At 41.3% G+C, this 26,643-nt stretch overlaps 1 protein-coding gene across 7 annotated transcripts in view; it reads left to right on the plus strand.

The window, feature by feature from the left end:
* Positions 1–25,692, plus strand: part of RAPGEF4 (Rap guanine nucleotide exchange factor 4) — a 310,152-nt gene extending 284,460 nt beyond the window's left edge. For all 7 annotated transcript variants that reach the window (XM_007965372.3, XM_007965373.3, XM_007965374.3 and 4 more), the window contains 7 exons: positions 187–365; positions 3,241–3,331; positions 7,003–7,053; positions 9,197–9,284; positions 9,701–9,765; positions 21,408–21,462; positions 24,436–25,692. In XM_007965372.3, coding sequence (XP_007963563.1) covers positions 187–365; positions 3,241–3,331; positions 7,003–7,053; positions 9,197–9,284; positions 9,701–9,765; positions 21,408–21,462; positions 24,436–24,563 — 657 coding nt within the window. In that variant the 3' untranslated portion in view covers positions 24,564–25,692. The remainder of the gene's footprint in view (positions 1–186; positions 366–3,240; positions 3,332–7,002; positions 7,054–9,196; positions 9,285–9,700; positions 9,766–21,407; positions 21,463–24,435) is intronic.
* Positions 25,693–26,643: the final 951 nt, after the last annotated feature.

Genomic DNA, 26,643 nt, shown 5'->3' on the forward strand with positions numbered 1-26,643 from the left:
CTGTGTATATTAAGCCAGTAAAACCTAGTTTATATTTATATATTTAACAAGCCTCATGGAAGCCTTTCAAATCTGATTGAATTCACATTTGCTGACCAGTAAAACACTGTCTTGACAAATAGAGAAACCTAGCTGGTGTTTTGATTTAAAAACAAATAAGCGAAATTGTTTTCCTTTCTTTTCTAGCTGGAGCTAATCTATCACACATTTGGAAGGCATAATTTTAAAAAGACCACAGCAAACTTGGATTTGTTCCTGAGGAGATTTAATGAAATTCAGTTTTGGGTCGTCACTGAGATCTGCCTTTGTTCTCAGCTCAGCAAGCGCGTTCAGCTATTAAAAAAATTTATTAAGATAGCAGCCCAGTAAGTATATTTAGCTTGGAAAGAGAAAACAAATATTGAGCTGTGTTTTCATTTGTCTTCTTAGACTACACCTTAAAAAGAAAAGCAGGATCTAGGAATTGCTAGAGAGCCAAACACAGGGTCTTAGGAATAACCGAACTCTTTTAATGGATCTCTTCTAGATTTTGTAGCATTTAACATCAACAGATGAATTAACTTCTTACAGCACTGATGCTGGAGTCGAAGTTGTGACCTCTCTTTACTCTTTGCTTTCTTCTCAGACAGTTTTGCCTCCTTTAGTTTAAAGATTCCTTCCGTAAACAAAGTTCCCTTATACTTCGAAAGTTCAGTTGAAAAGGATCTTGAAGTCAGTGTCCAGCATGACACATTCTCATCAGTAGAGGGCAGTGCAGCATGCATGAACAGCAGCACATCCAGCCCAGCCAGAATTTAATCGGTAAAATGCATGCAAGCTAACCTGGTACATGAAAATCATCACTGTAAACATCAGAAAAAGAAGCTTCCATCTTATAAATATTCTATTAAACAGCACTTCATGGGAAACAATTTTTTTACTGCAGGGGCCAGTTAGAGTTCTCCCTGACATGAATTTAATCTTCTCCTGCTATTTAGATATGCCTGACAACCTCCTGTTTACTTCCATGTTTTTGGTATCACCACAGTGCTAAAAATAAAATGCTAAATGTGGCCTATGGCTGTGAGACTTCTTTCCTTTCTAAATGCAGGGAGCTCTAGCACACAGGAAGGCTGAGAGCACAAGTGACCCCAGCTAGACGATTTTCTTGACCCAAAATCAAACATGGAGTTTGATTTCCTGGGATAAACAAAGAAGTAAAGGCTGCTTGACGTTTTATAGATATCAGTTTGCCAGATGCCTGAAATTATTTGCTGACAACTTGAGGGTTCAATAGAATACCAAATCCCTTGGATTCAAAAGCTGCTGTTAATATGGCAAAGCTGGCTATTTTAAGAAAGATTTGGTAAAATGGTGCCTATGAATTTTTGGTTCAGAATATAGCCACTTTCCCTGGTAGCCTGAACAGCCTTATGGCAAGGGACAAATGCCTTGACGTATTTGGAATGAGCTGATTATGGAAACTATGACAAGATGTGCTTTCCCGTTAGAAGAAGCACATTCTTTCTCTTCACCTTAGCCTGGCAGTGTCCAATGCAACAAGAAGAGAGAGGCAATCTGCACACAAACGTGGGAAGCCAGAAAAGCTTTTGGGGCCTGATCCTGTTATTTTACAGAGACAACATGGGTGAGCCTTTCAGAACACCCAGGACTATTTTTTTTTTTTAAGTTTTTGCTTTTCTTATCCCTCTCCCTTCTGTTTATGTGAACGAGTAGGTGGACTTGGCCTTCAGTATACATTAGTTTATGTTATTTAACCATTATTAAGCCCTGTGCTGAGTTTGCTGTCCTATAGGAGAAGCTGTTTACACAGCCCAGCTGAAGAAGACTGCAGACTTTTTAAATCCAAGATCTACAAGAATGAGGTTGAAACCTCGTGACAGTAGCATCTGTTTTACTTGATATTTTTAGAGAACTTCAACATATTTGGTTGAAGCTCTTTGCCTACCCAGAGCTGTGTGAAGTTGGCGGAAGCAGATGTTATTATTCCTCTGTTTACATTGGCGGAGACTGAGACATAGAGACATTTCATGACTTACATAGGGTGATAAAGTTAGCTGATAACAAGGCAGTGACTAGAAAGGCAGGTCTACAGCCCTGCATTTATTCTTTCAAGATCACATAATGAGACAAAGGCAAACACAAAGATGCCATTGTACACCTGCCTTTAACCCAGGTGTCTTCTAAATAACCTTCAGCCCCTGAACTCAGACCCATTGTCCCAGCACACCAGTGGGAGCATATACACTAGCTTGTCTGAAATATGTTCTCCCTCTCCACACAATTTAAGAATTACTCTTTGCTACCTTTGCAATGGGTAGCAAATGCAACACTTTAATCTTTTTCAAAAATGTTAATCCAAACAGGATTTCATTATGATATAGTCAGTTTCAGTAACCATATTGATTCAGGGTGAAGGATTGATGCTTATTGCAAAATGAATTCTTTCCCTTTTCAGGGACCTGGTATGAAGAAGTTTGGGATTCCTTTTTCTAAAAAATTAAACCAAGTACCTGTGTTAAACATCATCATTCTAATAAGAATTTCTGGTTTTTTTCCACATGTCTCATTCCCAAACATATCTTCATAAAAGCTAATGGCATAAGTACAGATTCAAAATGATCAGCTTCATTGATGTCAGTAAAACACAGAAAAGGTTATTTTTTGGTCAGTTGTTTAGGTTACTTCTCAGCTTTAAAATTCCTTGAGATTAAGCACCCAGCCTATAGAGATCACACCTTGTAAGTTGATATTTTTCAACAAACTAGAAGCATTTGCATGGCAGGTAGAAGCCATAGTGGCTGCAGCCGTGAGACTCCCTTAGTGCCCTCTCAAGCTGCCAGAGGAGGGTATCCACCTTCAGGCTGAAGGTCTAGAAATCTCCAAGAACATCTCACCTTTTTTCTTTCCCCATAAGATATTTCCCTCTAGGTCCAACAAGGCTTTTAGCAAGTTTGGGATTATAATAACAACCCCTAGGGTAGGTGTCTTTAAATTCCTTCTCAAATCCCAAACCTCAATGGCCAACGTCTTCCAGCTTTCTAAAACCACAGTGAGAAATCAAACAGCAGAACGTGGTCACCCAAGTGGAACTTTTACAGTGCATTAAATCTATCATTGCCTGTTCTCGTAAATGAGTCCTGACAAATATTAATGACTATCAGAAAACTAGAACTCTAATTTTTTTTTATCTCACTCAGAAGTAACATTTTACTCAAACACACATCTCTTGTGTTTCAGCTGTAAGGAGTATAAAAATCTGAATTCCTTTTTTGCCATCGTCATGGGACTAAGTAACGTTGCTGTGAGCCGCTTGGCACTAACGTGGGAGGTAAGCTTCAGCTGGGATCCAGCTGTGACTTTTGCCTTAGGAATAAAAACACAGGCTCACCAGTGAGCTTTTTAATAGAAATATCACTCACACTAGTATAACAATGGGAAAGGTGGGATACTTGGAGGGAGGTGACCTGTCTCCTTTTTCCAGTTGCCTCAGAGGGAGAATTTTTAAAAGATATTGTCCTTTTGTGTATGGAGAGTGGGGGAGACGAGGAGATGTCTGCTTCTTGATACACACAATGTAAATAAAAATAAGTCCAGTTCCTAAGTATAACATGAAGGACCCACATTGCTTGGAATGACTTCATAAGTTTTGCTCATAGATTCTATTGTTCTCTGAAATGTCTGCTTGTTGCTTTTGCCATAAATCTTATCTTTAATTGAAAGAGGACAGAAGATCCTTTTTTATCCAAGTACTCATTTTGCTTCTGGAAGGAAGAGCCAGGAAGCCAACTGTTTGCAGCAGTTGAGTACTAAGTGTCTCCTCACCACCTGGCAGACTCCTCTCCGCGGAGAGGAGCAACAATTGGCTAATACCCAGTTTGGGGCAAAAGTGAGGCAGGTGTGTTGTGACTTTCTGTAGCAAATATAATGAGTGGTTTGTCGAGAGTTGGGTATTCAAGCTAGAAAACATCTTCATTTATTATTAGCTTCGTACTCAAAATGTGCTTGACCTCTTACACGTGGCATATAGTTGAAGAAATACTAATCTCTAATAGAACATACATACAGAAATAGACTCATGCTAAAAATAAAAAAGTGTGTGTAAGTGGGACACAGAAAGAGGGCAAGGAGTATATATTAGAGACCCAACTTGCAATGGTGCTTGAAGGCAGCTGTTTGCATCTCTGAATGCTTTTCTGAAATTATTTTCTTCCCCATGTCCCTCTTGCAACGATTTTCTTTTCCCGTCCCTCCTAAATGTTTCCATTGTTTGTAGAGCAGGTCCTCACAAGTCCTTCTGTCTTGGGTTTCTCTTAAAATTCCAGGCAGATGCAGCACACAGCAGCTCATCCCCTGAATATAGGAATGAGGGAATTGGTGAGGCCTGCGTGCCACGCAGCTATATCATCTTCCAGCTAGTAAAAGGACGGAGCTCGTGCTGCCAAGAGATCTAAGCACAAAGCCATACTGCCGCTCCCTCATTTTATAGCCCAAGGTTCTTGGGATCGCTGGAGACCTAGGGTCCTCCTGCAAAGAGTGTGCCTTCCCCAGTCAGCTTCCAGCCTCTAATCCCCCTGCCACAGAGTCCAAATGAGTTGGTTGGGGACATTTTCAAAAACCGTAAAGCCTCGAAGGGTCCAAGGAGGCCAGGTGTAGGTACCGCAGATCAGCAGCCAGACAGTAGGAACAGAGCATGCGAGAAACACTCTCTGAACCCCCTTTCCCAGTCTAAAGAAAAAAATAGGAGGCTGCTGAAGAGGGTGCAAGCAGCAAAAGGAGATAGCTAACTGGCCAGTCCTTCGGCTTCACTAGGGATAGGAGTTCTGTGAGTCTATGAGCTTCTGTTTTCAGCACTGAATGTTGCTGCGAAGAGGAAATTATCCTTTCATCATTTATTAGCCTTTATTTTTTAAGGTGAAGTATAATTATATAATTCTGTAGGGGAGATTTCATTCCTAAGCACCTTTGATTCTAGTTTATATACCTGCACTTGCTGAGAAAACCTCCCAAAAGCCTCCCATGCAACTCCATTGAGTACCACAGTGACCACACGAGCAGTGTGAGAAATGGCGCCTGGCCTCACAGAACTAGGGGATACGTGTGGAACAGCCAAGGAGCAAAATAGAAAAGAAAGCCAGAGCACACAATAAAGGGAAGGGTTCAAAACTGAGCAGGAAGACCAAGCTGAGAGGAAGCAAATGAGAATTACCTGGAGCACACACCGTCTCTCAGCCTCGGCGCTGGTGACATCTGGAGCAGGATAGCTTTTGGTCGTGGAGACGTCTTCTGTGTTGTAGGACAATTAGCAGCATCCCTGGCCTCTCCCCACCAGATGCCGGAAGCACCTCTTACCACGCACCACCCCGGCTGTGACAACAAAAAAAAGTGCCTGCACACATTACCAAATGCCTCCTGGATTGGCAGCGTGGCCCTACTGAAAACTCTGCTCTAGAAGCATGGGGGGTGGATACATAATAGTATTGAAAATGAAAGAAACATTTTTTTTTATTACCCTGTGCCCTACTGTCTTTGACCTAAAAGAAAGCTAAGTAAAGAAAGAGAACAGATGACAGAGGTCTAGCCAAAAACATAATCCACTCTTAATTTTTTAAATGGACTATATTCAGTAAGTCCATGTTTTTGCATAACTTGGAGATCTAGATACTCTGTGTGGGGTAAGATCCTGGCATCCTCTGATGTCCATCCCAGCTTTCAGCCATCTGAATAGTCCCCTCTAAGTGAGGACATCAGGTTTTCCTGAACCATAACTTGAAATGCCAGAAAAATGAGTTTGGAGGATATACAGGAGACTAGTTTTTAGAAACAAAACTCAGAGTTTTACAGATGTTTAAATGGAAATATGACAAACTTGAGATAGGAAAGAGAAAGAGCCAAGAAGAGCCGTTCTGTGGATTGCAGAGGCCCAACTGGTGAATCAACTGTTGAAGGTAGGCTTTGCTGTTCAAAGCCTCCTCCCAGATGACCCAGGAGTCTCTGAGGCCCAGGGGTTGGTTGATGAGTTCCTAGTCCTGGGACAGGAAACATATCACATAGCCCTATCTTGGCTTGGCCTTGTCGGAAGAGAGAAGTGAAAGGTTCGGCTTTACTGAAAATTCAAGAACTAAGTAAAGTAGGAACCAATAAATTGCAAGATGATTCAGTATTCATCTATTGGTGTAGATATATGGGTGCAGTAAGTGGTGTTGAATCATTTGCCAAAATAAAAACATGAGAAATCAGTAAATTGATAGAACTGTCCAATTTTGTACTATAGGAAGGCATGTGGGAGAAATAAATGCTCGTGTAGAAAAGCATGGCACATGTGAGAGACGAGACAGCAGAAAAGGAGGCAGGGGATGTGAATTACAGGCTCTAATGAGAAGCAGCTGTGTGACTCTGGGCTAGTCATTGAAACTGTGAGACTTAATTTTTTCCATCTGTAAAACACAGGCTTAATCTATTCAAATGAATATTTAGGGAGTACTATGTACCCAGTACTTTTTTAGGCCCTGAGAAAAATGTCAGTAAACAAAACGAATAAAAATTCGTATTCTCATGTTGTTTACCTTGTAAGGGAGGAGGAGGATTGCAAGAGATAGTTTCATAAGCTCTTTTATTGCTAATATTCTGTAATCTAAATTCCTGATTGTGGGAATCAGAGAGTTTTAAAAAGTGTGGGGGGAGGCATATTCAGACCTCTTATAGTCTGGGGAATGCAGTCCTCTTTATAAATCATCCAGTTCAGAAAACATTATAAAAGCAGTAACTCCAAAGCATTCACAGTTACTTTTGGTTCAATTAGGTTAAAGACGTTTAAAAGGCAAGTTCTCTATATTCTGGAAGATTATTCTCAAATGACAGGACAGATTACAGTCTGGCCTGTCTCAGAGATGTTTGATTAAGAGCCAATAGAAATATATTTCCCCTAGAAATGGGAACCCATGATACATATCTAGATATTGAATCTGACATATGCGTGTGGCATTTTCATTTCATTAACAGAAACTGCCAAGCAAGTTCAAGAAGTTCTATGCGGAGTTTGAAAGTTTAATGGTAAGTGACAGTGGCTTCTTTATCCTGTTCACTGTCTACATTAATCCAATTTCTGATTAGCTGAATTGAAGTTCTCATTTCGGAAATTTTATCTGTCCTTGTATGACTTTAAGAAGTTTATGATCCCTTTTAGTGCTGCTAAAACAAGCATGTCTGACTAATGAATGGCACCCTCAGGAACTAACTTAAAGAGGACTTATGTCCCGCATAAGGTCAATTTGTATAACTAAGAAAAGCAGCGTAATAGGGTCCTGTCCATCCAGCTCAGGTTGGCTATGGGTTGGAAGCTGCATTTTCCTTGGCTTGCCAAAATTATTTTTCCCCATTGACTGGGAGGTGTTAGACAGAAAAGGAGTGAGTTGGGCTTGCTGGGAGTGATGGGCAGGTTTCAGAGGGCAAATCGGGACGGGGATCAGCCGTGCAGGGCAGAGAGTGAGTGAGCCAGACACCCGGGAAGAAGGTGGGCCTTCAGGAAAATGGGGATCTTGCAGTAGAGGTTTCGTTTTGCTTTCAAAGGAAATCTCTTGCCTTGGGTCCTGTAGGCGAATCTCCTTTTCAAACAAGAAAGGGAAAAAAAAATTTTTTTTTATGCCATAAATGAAGTTATTTTAAAACACAAGTCAGGCGGGCCCAGTGGTTCATACCTGTAATCCCAGCACTTTGGGAGGCCAGGAAGGGTGGATCACTTAAGGTCAGGAATTCGAGACCAGCCTGGCCAACATGATGAAACCCCGTCTCTATAAAAAATACAAAAATTAGCCAGATGTGGTGGCCTGCACCTGTGGTCCCAGCTACTCAGGAAGCAGAGATGGGAAGATCGCTTGACCCAGGAGGTGGGGGCTACAGTGAGTAGTGATTGGGCCACTGCACTCCAGCCTGGGTGACAGAGTGAGACCCCATCTCAACACACACACACACACACACACACAAATACAAATCAATTTGTGTAAGTCTACCTTTCTTTTGTAGCTATATTTGATTCAGAAATACAGTTGAGCCTTGAACAACGCAGAGGTTAGTGGCACTGACACTTCCTCTACCCCCATGCAGTAGAAATATTGAGTATAACTTTTTATTATTATTATTATGTTGAGTCTGGGTGTCACTCTGTCACCAAGGCTGGAGTGCAGTGGTGCGATCATGGCTCATTGCAGCCTCAACTTCTTGGGCTCAAGCAATCCCTCCACCTTAGCCTTCCAAGTAGCCTCCCAAATTATTATTTATTTTTTTAAAAATACAGGTCTTGGCCAGGCGCAGTGGCTCATGCCTATAATCCTAGCACTTTGGGAGGCCAAGTTGGGCAGATCATGAGGTCAGGAGATCGAGACCATCCTGGCTAACACGGTGAAACCCCGTCTCTACTAAAAACAAAAAAAAACAAAAAAAATTACCATGGTGTGGTGGCAGGCACCTGTAGTCCCAGCTACTTGGGAGGTTGAGGCAGGAGAATGGTGTGAACCTGGGAGGTGGAAGTTGCAGTGAGCCCAGATCACGCCACTGCATTCCTGCCTGGGGGACAGAGTGAGACTCCGTCTCAAAAAAAAAAAATTGGGGTCTCACTTAGGGTCTCACTATTTTGCCCAAGCTGGTTATGAACTCCTAGGCTCAAGGGATCCTCCTGCCTTGGCCTCCAAAAGTGCTGGGATTATAGGCATGAGCCAGCATGCCCGGCCCAATCATAACTTACGACTTTCCCCAAATTTAACCACTAATAGCCTACTGTCGACTAGAGGCCTTACTGATAACATACAGTCAATTAACACATACTTTGTATGTTATATGTATTATTACGTACTATATTCTTACAATAAAGTAAGTTAGAGAAAAAATGATACGACAATCATAAGGAAGAGAAAATGTACTGACTGTTCATTAAAGGAAAGTGGATCATCATAAAGGTCTTCATCCTTGTCCTCTTCTTGTTGAGTAGGCTGAGGAGGAGAAGGGGTTGTTGGTCTTACAGTGTCAGGGATGGCAGAGGCAGAAGAAAAGCCATGAATAAGTGACCCACACAGTTCAAACCTGTGTTGTTCAAAGGTCAGCTGTACCTGACTGTGGGGTGACAAGGCAGGTGTAATAGGAGGTAACGAAGGGTGGTGTATGTGTCACCTGTCATTATCATCATCTCTTTTTCTCTCCTAAGGACCCTTCAAGGAACCACAGGGCCTACAGGCTGACGGTAGCTAAGCTGGAACCTCCTCTCATCCCCTTCATGCCTTTGCTCATTAAAGGTAATCCTAATAAGATGCGCAGGCCAAGCAGGTGATGAGTATTTGGGGGAGGGAAATGAACAATACCTTGATAAGATTGATTACTTAGGGAAAAATGATCGATCCCAGCCTTCTGCCGTCTTTGTCATCTCCTCTTAGCCCTGACTTTTCGGAAAGGGTTGGAAAGATGACTGGAGGAGCAGGGATCCATGATTTGGAAAACTTGTTAGTGAAACAGAAGATTAGTTTAAAAATTTTACTAATCTCAGGTGAAGTGATTTAGAAAGTTAAACACCTAGCATTAAAGGAACTATTATCAGCTTTTTTCAGCTGTAGTGTTATGCAAATCTGCCAGCATAATCTAATGGTGCTATTGTGCTTTCTTAGTATGACATATTTCCATTAGTGATTAGAATGTGGCTTTTATTTCTTTACAGATATGACATTTACTCATGAGGGGAACAAGACGTTCATTGACAATCTAGTAAACTTTGAAAAAATGGTATGTGCGGTATTATAACCTTAACCACAATGTGTTTTTAAAATAAAATTTCATTTGTTCTAATAAAGGAAATAATTTCCATATATGCTGCCCTGTTAAAAAGGTAGTTACACATAAAGGAGTTTTGAAATATTTGGTTCAAATTGGCTACCTGTTCTATTCTGTCAGTTCTCTTTTGTGAAACTGAGTAGTATTTGCGTTGTAGTTCACAGCAGCAGCTGGCTTTTATGCCGTGTGTTTCTTCCTTGGCAGCCTGTTGCTGAAATACCCAAATGTTCCTGAGTGACCTCCATGTTGTTGTTTTGCTATAAGGTTTGCGGAGCTAGACTGCCCCAGGATGCCTTTGAAAGGTTTATCTGCCAAGCCTGACTTTAGTGCCTGTAGGTAAAAGGCAACTCTACGCCTTTATTGTGGAGGATTAATCTCAATGTGTATTGCTTATCCCAATAAAGTTCGCTCAAGTTCAGAGAAGGAACATGATAATCTTTATAATAAAAAAAATTTTTTTTAATCTTATTTTTAATACTTTTATATATTTATTTATTGTTGGAGACAGGGTCTCTCATTGTCACCCTGGCTAAAGTGCAGTGTTGTGATCATAGCTCACTATAGCCTCAAACTCCTGGGCTCAAGCGCTCTTCCTGCCTCAGCCTCCCTAAGTGCTGGGATTACAGGCATCAGCCACTGTGCCTGGCCTAGAAAATTTTTTTTACAACAGATGTGGAACTGGCACATATTCAGTATTTTCTAGCCACCCTCCTCCTAGTCCTTACTCCTAACGGGGTGGGGGGGAGCAGGGGAAAGCAGGGTTACCTGGCTTAAGTTACTTTGCAGTTTATTTTCTTATCTTCTGTGAAGCAATAAAGCAGATCATGCCAAAACCTTTCTTTAACTGCATAGTGCATGCTAATGGAATGATCATTGTCTTCTGAATCCTTTGGCTGCAACCTGGTGGCTGGAGTGTTGGAGTGCTTTATCGCTCTCTGGGTGAGCATTTGCCTGGTCATGAACTGCAGTGTGAATGTGGCACTGTGGGAAAACCAAGGACCTGGAGTCTGGGAGACATGAGGTTCAGTACACAGTTCCATCACTTTATAGCTGTCCCTTAACTTCTCTGTGAGTCAGTGTCCCCAACAGAAAATGGGAATCATGCCTGGCCCGTCTAGCTCTGGATTATGTAAGCCATAAAGTGCTATAGACTTCTTATCAGATAGCTGTTATTCTAGTTGTTTCTTGAAATCAAGCTGGCACATGTGACTCCAGGAGAATCTGAAACACCCTGCAGTCATCCTGCAAGGATCTGCAGCACTCAGCCTGGGAAATGCACTTATTGCAAAGCTCAGTCTGGCCAAATGCAGCTATTGCTGGGCACTGTGTCTTAAGCTTCTTATGAAATAACACATGAGTGCACACTCCTCAAAGACACTTTACACTAGACAGCAAATATTTCCTCAGCAGTCTTCCTTCCCACCCCTCACACCAAAGGCAGGGTATGAACATCTTATTCCTGTGTCAATGTAATAATTGTTTGATCAAAGTAAACACCATTCTTTGCTTACTTATTAGTATGGATAATTAAACAATTCCTCTAACTTACCAGAAAGAAAGTCTGTTTTCCAGAAATGGAAGACTTGGCAAATGGGTAAAGAAACTTCTGGATTACTTATGCAGAAACGCAAACTGAGGAATGGCTAAGCCAACTATTTAACTATAAAATATACACATGCACAGAGATGTAGAAGTAAGAGTTTCCTAAAGAGTTGACTGAGCTTTAGAAGTTTTGATGGCCATCATTCTCAGCAAACTAACAGAGGAACAGAAAACCAAACACCGCATGTTCTCACTCATAAGTGGGAGTTGAACAATGAGAAAACATGGACACAGGGAGGGGAACAACATACACCAGGGCCTGTTGGGGGTTGGGGAGCAAGAGGAGGGAGAGCATTAGGGCAAATACCTAGTACATGCAGGGCTTAAAACCTAGACTGGTTGATGGCAGCAGCAAACCACAATGACACCTGTATACCTACATAACAAACCTGCACAGTCTGCACATGTATCCCGGAATGTAAAATAAAATTTTTAAAAAAATTTTAAAGAAGTTTTGATGGCTAAAGTTAACTAAACTGAACAAATAAGAACAGCAAGGTATGCAAAGCCAGCCGTCTGTCAGGGTAAATGAAAGTTGTTTCATCTAGGTTTTGAGATCTTGGTGTCCCATCCATAACCTGCAAGGAAAAGTCAAGGTCACATTCAGTAGATACTAGAAGAGCGCCATTCCTCTCCCTATTTCTGCACTTCATACCCAGAGCAGTGGATTCCTCCATGCCTAGCACTAAGGAAAGAGATCTTTCCCATCTTACTCTCTCAGAGTCCACTTTTGCTGAAAAGCAATGAATAGCTAAGGTAGCAAGCAGTTCACCTGTATTAATGGAAACCTAAATTAATGATGGCGTAAGCAAGATCACTTATTTCTTTCTCACTTAAAAGTTCAAGCGGGTATGGTAGCCCTGCTACAGGATGCAATCGAGGTTCCAGGCTTCTCTCTCGCCAGTTTTACATCCACTTGGTTCAAGATGGCGACCTGAACCTCCACATTCCAACCACAGGGAAAGGGAAAGGAGAAGGTGAAGGCATGTTTCATCCCTTTTAAAGATAGGGAAGAAGTTACACTCACCACTTGACTCATATTTTATTTCCCAGAAACCTAGTCCCATGAAAGGAAGGCTAAACCATGAAGCCCTTGTTGGAAGTATTCATGTATCCCACTGAAAGTTAAGGGGTTTTATTCATATGAAAGAGAAGGGAAGAAAGGATATCAAAAGAGTACTGTTAGTTCTCTGTTCTAGCAACATGATACATTTTACCTCAGTTGAGAAATTCTACCATAAGAAAGTTTGGTTTTAGAATTGGCCTTCCAACTGGGTGTGGTGGCTTATGCCTGTAATCCCAGCACTTTGGGAGGCTGAGGTGGGCAGATCGCCTGAGGTCAGGAGTTCAAGACCAGCCTGGCCAACATGGTGAAACCCCATCTCTCTAAAAATACAAAAATTAGCCAGGTGTGTTGATGGGCACCTGTAATCACAGCTACTTGGGAGGCTGAGGTAGAAGAGTCACTTGAACCTGGGAGGCAGAGGTTGCAGTGAGCCCAGATCCCACCACTGCACTCCAGCCTGAATGAGAAGAGTGAGACTCCATCTAAAAAAAAAAAAAAAAAGAATTGTCCTTCCATAAATTAGATGTTACTGGAAAATGAAATGAAATTTCAAAATGATTTGATTATGTTTTCTAAGCAAGGTGCATGTTGCCAGGTTTCCAAAATTTTCTCCCCATAAACTAACCCACCCTACCCCCATATCACCACCACTACCATCAGTGGCTACTGTTATTACTGTGGGTCTTGGGAAAGGCTACATCTTCCTTTTCAGGTTGATGTCAGTGCCACTTCCCAGTCATCCATCATCAAGGCCCAGGTGCTGAGCAGTGCTGGCAGCCTCTGTGGGGCTGGTGGGCTGGGTCCCCAGAGGGAGCCCCTGCCAGGGGCAGAGGTCACCAGGGTAGCTAGGAACACAGATACCTTTTCTTGGTGGCAGCATTGTACAGTCACAGCAAACCACCGTGCCAACTCTAAGTGTTTTTATTTTGTACATCTTCATTCAAAACATTTCTCTGAAATAGAACCAATCTCCTACATCTTCCCCCTTGAGGTATGAAATAAGGATTAGAGAATTTGTTGCTTATTTGTTTTCAGGATTTATGGGTATGAACAAAAGAGAATTCACACCCTGATCCTTATGCCAAAAAAATCAAACAGACATTCTTTGATTTGGAGGGAACATAAAGGAATATTCAAAAAAATGTTTGAATAAAGCCCTTCCTAGCTTTCTATGGCATACATGAATATTTATAACATTTAGGAGATAGACTAGCAATGGATTAGAGGATAATATGCTGGCCGTCTGCCACTATCCCAGGCTGCATAAAGCATGCTGATAGGAGATTGGTTCTATTTCAGACATACCCATATTTAGGTATATTTATTTATATATATGATTTTTAAGGTAGTCATTTTATTTGGAATGAGAAGCATGGGGCAAACTTCTATACTTCTGTAAACATTACAGAAGCTAATTCATTAAGGAAGAGAAATGTTTTGAATCCTTTTATTTTTGTATCACTAAGCATGTCATTACATAATTAGCAACAATATGTTTTCTATCCCCAATAATATTATTATAAGATTCATGGAGAGAGCATTTCACTTGTTACCTCAATCTATGGGAAAAAAGAATCTCTAAGTAAAAACCTATGTGTTCAAATCCACCCTATTCCCAGACCTCTCCAACACAAAATAAATCTATGGGAGTACTTTGAGAGTTTACGTCTTTGTATAGATTTCACAGGCCAGGTTAAATGCAGATTTCCAAAGGGTATGATTCAAAGCAACATAACGTGTGGAGTATCCAGGCAAAAGAATTTACTAAGAAATATAAACATATAGAAAGTAACCCTGGGCCTTTAGGAGATTACCTACAGTTGGGAAGAGAAAACATAAACACATGAAATATTAAAAATCCACAAAAGATATAAAAACTATGTCACAATAGTAATAAAAGAGCTGTCAGAAAGCAAAATGCAGGAAAGAAAACTTCATGCAGTTTTATCAATGGAAAATAAAACCACATTATATGCAGTGACTTAATATCAGAAGATCTAGACTAGCCCTAAGCACCTGTCCAGCCTCGTCTCACACTTTGTCTTTTCCGTGTCCAGTCCACGTTAGTGAGACCGGCCTGCCGCCTTCTCCTTTCGGCCTCAGGGTTTTTGCACTGGCTGTTACCTTTGCCTGAAATTGTCTTCCCCCAGTCGTCTGCCGTCTGGCTTCTCATCAGTCAGGCCTCAGCTCACAGGTCCCCTCCTCCAAATAGTCTTCCCTGACCACCCTTGTAGGAAGGGAAGAAGATCACACATCTTCCCTGATCTCCCCTCCTCCCTGCGCTGCTGTGTCTGTCCTTGTAACACTGTTCCGCCACACCCAGCACTCTCCAACACAGCCTTGCCTTAATAGGGGTTTCACAGCCTGGGATATCTTCCTGCCTCTTCAGTGTCTTCCCCACCAGAATGCAAGTGCCCTGGCCCAGGTATCTGTTTTGTCCACTTATATTTCTCCAGCACCATAAAAATATCTGGCACATTATTTCCCCAGCACCCATAAAAATGTCTGGCATATCATAAGTATGCAAGAAGTACTTGTTGAATAAAAGAATAAAATGTTAATGTTTCAGTGTTGGGCTTAGTGCACGAAAGCATTTTTCAAAGATTTTATGTAATAAATCCAAAAGTGTTTTCTATTTTATTAGAAAATTGGATTAACCGGCCGGGCGCAGTGGCTCACGCCTGTAATCCCAGCACTTTGGGAGGCTGAGGCAGGTGGATCTTGAGGTCAGGAGTTCAAGACCAGCCTGGCCAAGATGGTAAAACCCCATCTCTACTAAAAATACAAAAATTAGCTGGGCGTGGTGGCGGGCGCCTGTAATCCCAGCTATTCAGGAGGTTGAGGCAGGAGAATTGCTTGAACCCAGGCAACAGAGGTTGCAGTGAGCCGAGATCATGCCACTGTACTCCAACCTGGACAATAGAGTGAGACTCCATCTCAAAAAGAAAAAAAGAAAATTGGATTAACTAAAATGTCCCAAAGCGTTTTGCATAACTGAGACATTGTAGAAGATGACTTTGCCTTAGCCTTTGTTCCTAACCAGACATTTTTCTGTCCCCTGTCCTCCCTGTGGTGCTGTGTCTGTCCTCCAGTGTCCCTCCCTGAGTATATAGAGGTACACATGCTCTACATGTGCCTGGACAGGCACCTGAACTGCCTTCTTCCATGGTCATCATATGGACCACATACCGTGAGCATCATGCATGTGTTACACATGTGTATCTGCATGTCACACACCTCTTGGATATTAAAGATCTGTAGGGAGACAGGACTCAGAGCTCCTCCTCAATGATGCAGACAGTGAAGGCTGGTTCAGCTTCAGTTCCCTTTTATCTCTGGTCCTCACTGTGCCCTTCCATTTGGTTGCCATCACAGGCACAATCTCTGTTAGGTGAGACACTGTGTATTTCTGAATCTTGTGAAAAAGATTCTTGTCCCAAATATGTGGAGGTCTGAGTGAAATAATCAAGTGGTGTAAATGTGGTTTTACACATGCTAAGCAAAGAGATCCTATATTTGATAGACATAGGTCTGGAGACAGAATCAAATCGGTAGAGGCAGAAATGTAAGAAAAAGCAATCTGGCAAACATTAAGAGCAAGGATGGTAAAGATCTTAAGGGGCAACAGAAGGAAAGATTAAAACTGTTGAGGGCAGGCATTTAGAAGAGGCCTTTTGGTGAGGAGCTGCTTCTGGAGCGATCTGAGCAGAGGCAGAATAATAGGCCAAGAGGGAGGCTATTGTGGCTGCTGTCTGGGAGCTGGAGGTCCTAGAGTGGCACCAGTGAGGTGGCGTGGCCTGGAGAGCCTGCTGGTCTGAACTTGAAGAATAAAGCCTTCTCCTCTTCCACAGTGGGAGAGCAAAGGGGGAACTTGGACTAGGGCACAAGAGTCAGTGCAGAGCTGGCCAGGAAGGTAGAGGCAGCCACAAGGTCCTGGTAGGCTATGTCATGTCTTTATAGGAGTGAAAGTGGAACTTAGCTGGCCTGCTTCTCAGGGGAGGATGCCACAGAAGGGTGATGCCTGCCGAGAGCCAGGCCACAAAGGCCCAGTCTGAGAACATGGTACCTCTGACGCCTTAGCGGACTCAAGGGAAATTCCCTGCATCCGAGCTTAAGAGAAATTTGTGTTTGGGATGCTGGCCTCAGAGCCGCTGGCTTGTGCCAGGCCGAAGTGCACACAGTGGTCACCCTTCCTTTGGATGGTGTCTTTGTACTGGTCACTCTGATGCAGGCTGACCCCTAAATTGGGGTTCAGCTGGGGAGAGTGCTTGGCTTTCCTAAGGAAGGAATTTAGGAGCGAGCCAACAATGAAAGACAGCAAGTTCATGAGAGGAACAGTGTGCAGTAAAACAGCTGCTCCATAGACCCAGCAGTGCTGTCTCATAGGCAAGGTAGCACAGAACAGCACTCACAGAGTGCTGGCCGGCTCTATTTATACCTACTCTACTTATATGCTAACTAAGGAGCAGGTTTTTCAAACTTTCTGGAAAAGGGGCCAGAAGTTCCTGGAACCATCTAAGGTAGCTTCCCAGTCATTGCGGTGGCATTTGTAAACTGTCACAGCACCGGGCGGGGCGCGGGGGTCGGTGGGGGCGGGGGGGGTGTTGTCTTATGCAAATACATTATAATTCCTAGTCCTAGCTGGTTTGGGCTGGTTTCTTTGCTACATCAGGAAGGTGGTGACCAAGGCTGGGAAAACAAATCCTGCTGATGTTCTACCTCCACTCTGCAACACGGGCCCCAGGAAGGACATCTGCTTCTGTGCCCCTCTGTTCTCAGCTCTAAAGAAAAATAGACGCGTGACATAGTCACGGAGTTCTTCACTTGCCACCTTATTTCTCCTTTCTGCATTTCCCTCCTCAAGTGCATGTCCTGAGGGGAATTCATCAGCTTTCAGCTGGACCCATCTCTAAGCCCTGTAGGCCATGAACTGTAGGAACACATTCATTTTTGCACATAAGCTCCGAAGACCTGTACTTAGGATTAGTCCCAAGAAACATCAGTTTCAGTGTGGCGACAGCGGGTTCAATTTGTCCACCTGCACGGATCCGGAGCGCCTTCTAAAGGAGGTGCTCTAATGTGGGGCATGTTCGCGCCACATTCACTCCCGAATTACCAGTTGCTGTCTTCATTAGCTATTTGCTCATGGGAATGTGTTGTAAACCTCAGGCTGGCTACCAGGGAAAAAAAGATGAGAATCTGTGCTTTGGAGTAATCAGACATTCCCGCCCCCCACCCCCCGGCCTGGCATTATAGAAAGTTGCCTGGCCAGCTCCAGGCAGGCCAACCTGCTCTGGCGGACGGCGAAGCACAGGGTGTGATGTTTTGTTTCGCCCCCGCTGCAGCGGTTGGATAATGCAGCCTGTATCTCTTTAACCTTCGTTTCTGCCAGGCTGGACGGCGAGCACCAGGGAATAGACAGCTGTCTGCCATCAAAAATAACATGGGCTGTTGTGTGTGGAAAGATAGACTCTAACTAGATGGTTTTAGTTTTTAAAATCCTCCACTCTGGTCCAGGAAATCAACTGTACATCACAGAGCAGAAAGCTGCATCCACACAGCAGCTCCGTGAAGGAGGCTGAGGTTTAAATCATGATTACTTCAACAGATGTCAGTGGCATGACTTTTTTTTTTTTTTTTAAACTGTAGGCCCAGTATAGCACCATCTAGATCAAGGAAAGAAGGAAGATCGTAATTTCTCTGCACTTTACAATTTGTTTAGTCTAGGGCACCGTACCAGAGACTGTTCGGAAGAGAACCAAAACTATCTTATGAAGAATTGTTGAAGAAATTGAGAATATTTAGGCTGAACAAGAAAAGATCTGGGGGTGCAAGGATATCCATAACAGTTATATTCAAGTATTTGAAGACTTGTCCCGTTAAAAAGAAATTAAACGAGTTTGTTGTTAGGTCATTGCCATGGCGTTAGTAAACTGTCATGGTGCCGGTGGGGGTCTTACGCAAATGCATTATGAGCTGCAAGGATAAATGAGTGAAAAGTAAGGGGAGAAAGACCTTAACTCACAGTGACAAGTTTTAATAATCAGAGATGTCTAACAATGAAGGAGGCTAGTTTTGGAGGTATTGCGTTACTCATTGCTGGGATGCATTCAAACAGCGGGAGAGCCACTGTTTATAGGCAGGCTGTGGAAAAAGCACTGTGCGCTCTGGAGATGGTTCAAGGAGGTGGCTCCTGAAGTCTCTTTCAGCAACCCAGGAGAATGCCTTGTAGTTGGATGTAGTTGTCAGTAACTGCTTAATATTACATGTGTTAATGGGTGCAAAAGAAGGTGAAGTTAAAATATTAAGTTAACCCTTCTTTGGCCTTGTGAAAGCATTTGTAACTATGCATTGACCAGTAATGCTAGTTGGATTCACACGTCATAACTGTGGGTTCACACCATTAAACATTATTATCTCAACCTCACAAAGGAAAAGAATGGACCTTGTTGTAAAGCCAGATTTGGATTTCAAAGTTAAACTGAAGTTATCTGAGAACAATTAAAAAGGATACGTCAAAATTAAAACCATTGTTAAAATTAATCAAAGATTTAGAAAGGTAGAATGAACTTCAGGGCTGGAAATTACTGATTTAAACAATTGTTCTCACATTTTAACTACATAATGAGCTAAAAATTATGAAGCCTCAGAGTATAGCTGTAAAGAGTAGCATAAAACCAAAGTCAGAATGAAATGTTTTAGCTTTCAAAACTAAAAAGCAGAACAATTACTCCCTACAAAATGGTATAGGAAGAGGTTTCTGACCCCTGCTAATTGTTTTATTATTCTTCAGAGGGGCATACTGGCTGCATTTCCCAGGGTTTTCGGTAATTACACTCCATTCAATATCTGAAGAATTACAATAATTCTACATGGAATATACTTGTGCCCTTCGGATGCAAAGCCTTTAGAGAAGTGAAAAAACAACTTAAAAGTAAATTAGCAGGGAAGTTATCATAGTCACCATCTATTTCAAGACTCCATATATCAAGGGCTAATTATACATTGTATGTTACATTTTCTGGGAGGGATTTGTGATATGTTTCTCATGCTGATCAACAGATGGACGTGTCAGTTTTTAGGATCTTTGATGAAGTGAAGTTCTAACTTTTCCAGTTGCCTCTTTGTGAGCGAAATTATCCGATGCGGGCACATGTCACTTCAGGCTTGCTGGAGTCCTCAAAGCAGTAGTATTCAGTGAGGTATTATGATGCTCGCAGATAATATATTTGTAAGGCCTTGACTCATTTATGATTTTTTTTAACGCTACGTAAGCTTTCTCAAAGTCATTTTCTTATACTTTGGCAAGCCAAGGGTCCGCGAGAGAAGAAAGGGACGACTGGAATTACCTAGCTGCTCAGAGATCGGGGAGTCTCTTTCCCTGGATGGAGCCTTATCCGTTTTCTGCTAGTGTTGTAATTAATCTGTTATCTCTACGGGACCCCCTTTAGAGCTTGAGCAGGAAGGTGTCCTGAAACATACATAGTGACAGGAGTGCCAGCTACTGTTCAAATACCATGAGAGTCTGGCTAAGAAATGGAGCGTCGGCCTCATCAGTGTTTTTCCCCAGGGGACAGGAGTCTCTGTTTCTATCCATTTTCTTTTCTCTTTTCTTTTGTTTTTAATTGAGCCCAGCACAAAAGATTCCCTTTTAAGTCTTTATTGCAACCAAAACTTTACAAAGAAATTAAGATGATCACTTAGTGACAACATTTTAAAAGGTCAAATAAATTACCATCTGTCCATTTGGTTGAATACATGCTTTTAAAAAAAGTTTTAAAATGCAAATGGCATGGAAAATAGTCACAATGCAATGTGAAAAATTTCAAATCAAAATGAAATATATATGTACTATAGGAATTCAAATTTTTGGAAAAATATGTTTTTTAATATTTTTAAATATAAGAAGGCTATATACTGAAATATTAACAAGATTACTCTGAAGTAATATTCTAAGTGATTTTTACTTTGCTCTTAACATTTTCTGTATTTTCTGAATTTCTAAGATGCTTATATGTTAGTGTTATAATCAGAAAGGAAGAAAGAGGGGAATCAAATCATTAGGATTAACATTAAAATACAAACTTTGGCTGGAAGATTAGAGAGGTCGGTAATACAGAATGTGTAGCAAAAGTGTAAAGGTAGAATATTTTGACTTGCTGTTCAGTCAATATAATCTCATACCTCATTAGTGAGTCTTATTTACTGTGAGGAACTTGACAAACTAACCCTTCTCCAAATCTAGGATAGTTACAGATTCTCTTACAAATTCGTGGCAACCTCAAGAAAGGATGGTGAAAAAGCATTAATGTACAGTCTCAGGCATGATAGATGTTTTTTTGTTTGTTTGTTTGTTTTTTGAGACGGAGTCTTGCTGTTTCACCCAGGCTGGAGTGCAGTGGCTGGATCTCGGCTCACTGCAAGCTCCACGTCCTGGGTTCACGCCATTCTCCTGCCTCAGCCTCCTGAGTAGCTGGGACTACAGGCGCCCGCCACCACACCCGGCTAATTTTGTTTTTGTATTTTTAGTAGAGACGGGGTTTTACCGTGTTAGCCAGGATGGTCTCGATCCCCTGACCTTGTGATCCACCTGCCTCGACCTCCCAAAGTGCTGGGATTACAGGCGTAAGCCATCACGCCCGGCCAATAGATGCTTTTTACATCATAGGGAACATGCCAACAATTATGACAGTTACGCCATTAATATTCCTTACCTGAAAATGCCTTGTATGTAAGTGGGTGCCCCTTTGAAATAATTAAACAAGTTATACATCAATTAGTTGCCTTCAAATAGTCAACATCTCAGAACATGTCGTTTCTCATGGTATCAAGTATTGCAGAAATCAATTATGGTTTGTTTTCCTTTTTGGATTGTACTCTACGCTTACTTGAATTTCTATCTTTCTTTTTTCTATATTCCTTTTAGCGCATGATTGCAAATACGGCCAGAACAGTGAGATACTACAGGAGCCAACCCTTCAGTAAGTTAAGTGCTGCCACCTCTGTCGATGTTGGTGATTAAGGTCTTCTTAATGAGGCCATTGAGACACCCTCGGAGCCTGGGAACTATCTGACTGTGTCAGAGACACTTTGGACCATGAATTCCATGAGATAGGGGCCTTGAGTGTAAAGATGTTTTTTGCTGTTTTAAACTAGAACATATTTACAGTGTTGTGAAACTAGAAAATAACCATAGGAATATTATTTTGTGAATGAATTTAAAGAGAATTCATTTGCTCTATCCAGTGTGACTAGAGACAACTCAAGCACGACTGCCAACAAATCCTGCCTCAAACCAACTCTCTGTATGACTCATTGCTCCGTGTTGAGAAACTCACATCAGCCCTTGATGACTCAGTTCAGTCATTTATAAACTAGGAAAGATAATAATATTGTCTTTCAGGGTATTGCAAGAATACATTAATGTTTATAGCACATTCGTAAAAGGTCCTATAACAGGATTTCATATTATATTTCTAGTATTCCCACATGAATTTGAGGTGCTCTTTTAAAATCTGAACGTGTATCACAAGAACTGGTATAATACTTTAATATAAAAAGATTACTAATAATAAATAACAATTTTAGTCTGTTAGGAGTTAAGTTGCATCATAGCACTGGATGGTCATACTAGACCAGTGCTACTGTTTCTTCTGGGCTGGGACTTTGGTGGTGGGGATGGAGCTTTGGCTCCCTCAATCTGGTGTGGAAATGAGAAGGTGAACACTAAACGTTTTTGCTAAGCTCATTGTGTGAGTCACTTGAGGAAATTTGTCTCATTAACTCAGTATGACACTATGATACAGACATGAATCTGAGGCCGCCAGTACCATCTCCCCCAATAAACCCAGTGCTGAGAGACTATGATGCTCTTGTTTTATTAGTCAGAGTTGTTTGCTCTTCCTAGTGCAGGACTGGCTCATGGCCAGGTTTGCTAACATGGGGCACCAGAACTACTAAATATTCATTTTTTAATGAATAGGGAGGAAAAATTTAAGAAAAATAATCTTGATTTGGGGAGCAACTGATTCAAATGATTGTGCCTTCTCTGACTTCCAAAATGTGAATAGTCTTGTACATCATCAACTATTCTTATGTGGATTCAGCCAGAAATAAAGTGTCTCATATGTTTTCATCATTAATTTACTTTGTGTTTAAAGATATGATCATAAAGCAGTTGTACAAGTGAAAACAAGAATAGATAAGTGACACCATTTACAGTTTATGATCCCAGATCCATGGACTTTCTGTAGCAGGGATCAAGGGGGCCCTGAAATTATATGCCAAATGTGTGCCCGGGGGGTTTCTAGCCGTAAGAAGGTTTTCAGTGAGGTTCAAGAACCACAAAATAATGTACTTTGTTCTATGAGCCTCTTTGCAAGTAAATCTTGCATTCTGCTATGTCTCCTCCTAGAGAAGCCAAGGGGAACATTTATTGGAAAAGAAAAACTCCACTGCATTTGTTGAAGTGATCAGTAACGTCTGGTAAACAACAGCTGCTCAGCTCTGAAGTCAACAATCTATAGATAAAGCTATAGGAATAGATTCACAAACACTGTGGGAATGTGTACAATGTAATTACAGTATATTGTACATGTAGAGTACACTGCCAGTGAGAAGCAGAGGAAATTAAACACAATGTGCTCTGCGGTTCGCTGTGGTATTATTTCTATGTGATAATTATACTGATGAGTTTCTTCTCACAGGGGGCAGGGGCATGTATGTCTTCTTTCTGCTTTTCTGTGTTCAGACCTCGCAACACTCCCCTTCACCCCTTGTGCAGATGGCATTCTAATTGTCTCTGGGAGTGCTGTGTGGATCTAGCAGGAGCAACCAGACTACAGAAGGCAGTGTACTGTGGTGGAAAGAAACCTGGTCAAGAGCCAGGGTCTGGCTCTGCCACTTCGGGTATCCCCTTAGACCAGAGGCCCTACCCAGTGAGGCATGAAATGGAGGTGGCCCACAGAGGTGCTGGGTCTAAAGAGAGCATTTTTTTCCCCTTTTATTTTGAAATAATGTCACATTTTAAAATTGGGAGAATTCACAAAGAAGAAAATCCATGTTTCCCATTTCTTAACAAAAAAAAAGAGGAAGATCTGGCAACTCTAGACAGATTCCCCCGTGGCAGCAACATGCAAAAGCCAGGTCGTCACTTCCGGAGGGACCTGTGTTTCCAGTTCACCACCTTCCAGTCTGGCTTTCCTCATTCATGTACATTCCCTGCGAGGGCTAAGTGCTTTGGCTCATCATTCAGCCCTGATCTTCACGAAATCAGTTAACCTCAGTTGCTCACATGCTTGAGATGTGCATCAGAATAGAATGGTAGCTGAGTTTTCAGAGCAAATAGCATCAAAGAATCAAAGGTCTAGCAGAAGTCGTAACTTCAGCCTGTGAGTTGGGTTTTTTTCTGAATATGGACAGCCTCTAAGAACATACAATCTGTATAGTAACGCTGTATACTGTGTGCAAGTAAAGAGGGGAGTCAGGACTCGGTAGTCTCACTGGTTTGCTTCAGTTTGGCCCAGATGTTAAGCACTTTTGTGAGAGGCTAATGAAAACTGTGTCTTTTGACGTTAGTCTTCATCTGGATCAAAGGAGGCAGAGACACAAAGTGTGAGACACGGAGACCTCTGGAAAGGGAAACAATTTTAATCTATACCCAGGGGCTATCAGACAGATGCTTCCCTTTTAATTTGGTGCCATTTTTTTTTACAACGTGCAATTCAAAGGAGAATGATCAAAAGAGGTGATTTCAGAGAAGAAAAGAAAATTGGAGGGTAGGAAGGAGGAGATGGAACCACCAAGCGGAAACGTTTCAATGATTGTGGTGTGTTGAAAGGTCTTGAGGGAACCCAGGAACCTACAATAAATGTAATAAATAATTGGAGAAGTAAGACTGTATCTTATATACATATATTACACAATGCCAATTCTGCCCTTTCCTCTTTCAACAGATCTTGATGCAGCTCAAGCTAATAAGAACCATCAGGATGTCCGGAGTTATGTACGGCAATTAAATGTGATTGACAACCAGAGAACTTTATCACAGATGTCACACAGATTAGAGCCTCGTCGACCATAGACATTTCAAATGCCCAGAGCAACAGTTTGTCTCCAGTCCACAATCTTTCAAAAATGCCATTTATGCTACTACTGACTGTATTGCCACTAGAGAATTCCACAAAACAAGCAAAAACACATCCTGAGACACCTCAGGGCTGCATTCAGCTTACCAGCTACCTGGCAAGAGAAGGAATTATTTGACTTGCCTAAAGCTTACACACTCTAGCTTAGGAATCCCCAGTTTGTGGTTACCCTGTTTCATTTCCACTTGTGCCATCTTCTCTGCTGAAGTGTTGAATAAGGCCCTCGTGAAGAGTTTGGTAGAAATACCCTTGTCAAGAGAACTAGCAAGCCCCTGACATTTGTTTCTAAGAGTGTTTATGGGATGAGATGTGCTACAAATGGGATAGATTTGGATAAAATTTTAACTCAACATCTTGATTTGGAGCATGGGGTTTGGGGAAGGTGTTGAGGAATCTATAGAAGTCCAAATTATAGATTGTATTCTTCCATCTTCATCATCTTACCTCTGAAGGAATAGAGCCTGACCACATTATTATGAAACATTATGGCTGGTTATGTAATTTAGGGAGGACTGGTCTGTAATTTCTGAATGATATATAGAATAATATTTATGTTTACAATGTAACTTTTCAAAACTTACAAATCAGGATTATATACATAAGAATTCCACTAAGAAATGTCAAGGTTCTTAAATTTGCCAGCGTTAAAGTAGAAAATAATATTTCAGAAGAGCACAATATGCACAAAACATTTTTCAAAATTGAAATATTTTCCTGGGCATTAAAAACCTTTACTATTGGCTACAAATTTATTGTACCTGATGAAAAAGTATTTTCTGGACTTAAATGTTATTACAAATATCTTAATTTTCAGCAATTGTTTTGCACTTTCAAAGATTGTAAATAGTTCATTCAATCAATGGTATAGAGTTATTTATTTGCTACATAATAGATGTTGTGCCAAATAATTACTTTTTATTTATTTTATTTAGTATGTAATTTTGAAGTACATTTTTTTTCCTGTTTTCACAATTAGACTACATTTAATGTGTAGGAATTGTATGTATGTATATCTTCTGTAAATAACATCTAGTATCTTCACTAAATATAATTGTTGACAAGAAATGATTGTGTTTGTCTCAATTCCTATAATATGAAAGGGATAACCATTTGGTATGGTGGGGGTGTTGGATCTTTTAATGACACAAAATTCACACACTATACAATTCATTCTTTTAAAGTATAGAATCCCGTGATTTTTAGTATATTTACAAAGTTGTATAGATAACCATCATCAGTATCTAACTTCAGAGCATTCTCCTCATCCCTAAAAGAAACTCTGAACTCATTAGCAGTCACTCCTCATTCTCCTCTCCCTCCAGCCTCTGGTAACTACGAACCTGCTTTCTTTGTCTTTAGATTTACTCTGGATGTTTCGTATGAGTGGAATCATACAGTATGAGGCCTTTTGTGTCTGGTTCCTCTCTTTCACTTAGCATAATGTTTTCAAGGTTGACCGTATTATAGCTTGTACCAACCAGTACTTCATTTATTTTTATGGTCATGTAATATTCCATTCCATAAATATACCACATTTTGTTTATCCATTTGTCAGTTGACAGACATCTGTCTGTTGTGTTCACTTTTCAGCAATTAGGAGCATTGCTGCTCTGAAGGGGCACTGGATTTTAGAGCTTCCTGGTGTGGAGCCTCATGCCATTTCTCAGTGATTTAAGTACTTAGCAAATATTTGATGAAGAGATATCCAAAATTCTTTAAATTCCAGACATGCCTCTATTTTTTTAATAAGTCAGCGTTTTCCAAAGCGTGTTCCAGCCTATACTAGTCTCACAAGTTCACATACTGTCCCTCCAAAAACAAACACACACATGCAAAGCCAAAAACAAAACCAAGATTCTATCTTCAAATAAAGTTGGGGACCACTGCATAATATACCCCATTCATAGAAATGATTCCCAGTATTCACTAACACATTGAAGGCTCTGAGAAGTCCTATTGAAATCCCTTTTAACATCCCACAATTAAAGTCCACTTTGAGAAATGCCACAGCAGGCA

The sequence above is a fragment of the Chlorocebus sabaeus genome, chromosome 10, assembly GCF_047675955.1.
Source record: "Chlorocebus sabaeus isolate Y175 chromosome 10, mChlSab1.0.hap1, whole genome shotgun sequence".
NCBI classification, from domain to species: Eukaryota; Metazoa; Chordata; class Mammalia; order Primates; family Cercopithecidae; genus Chlorocebus; species Chlorocebus sabaeus.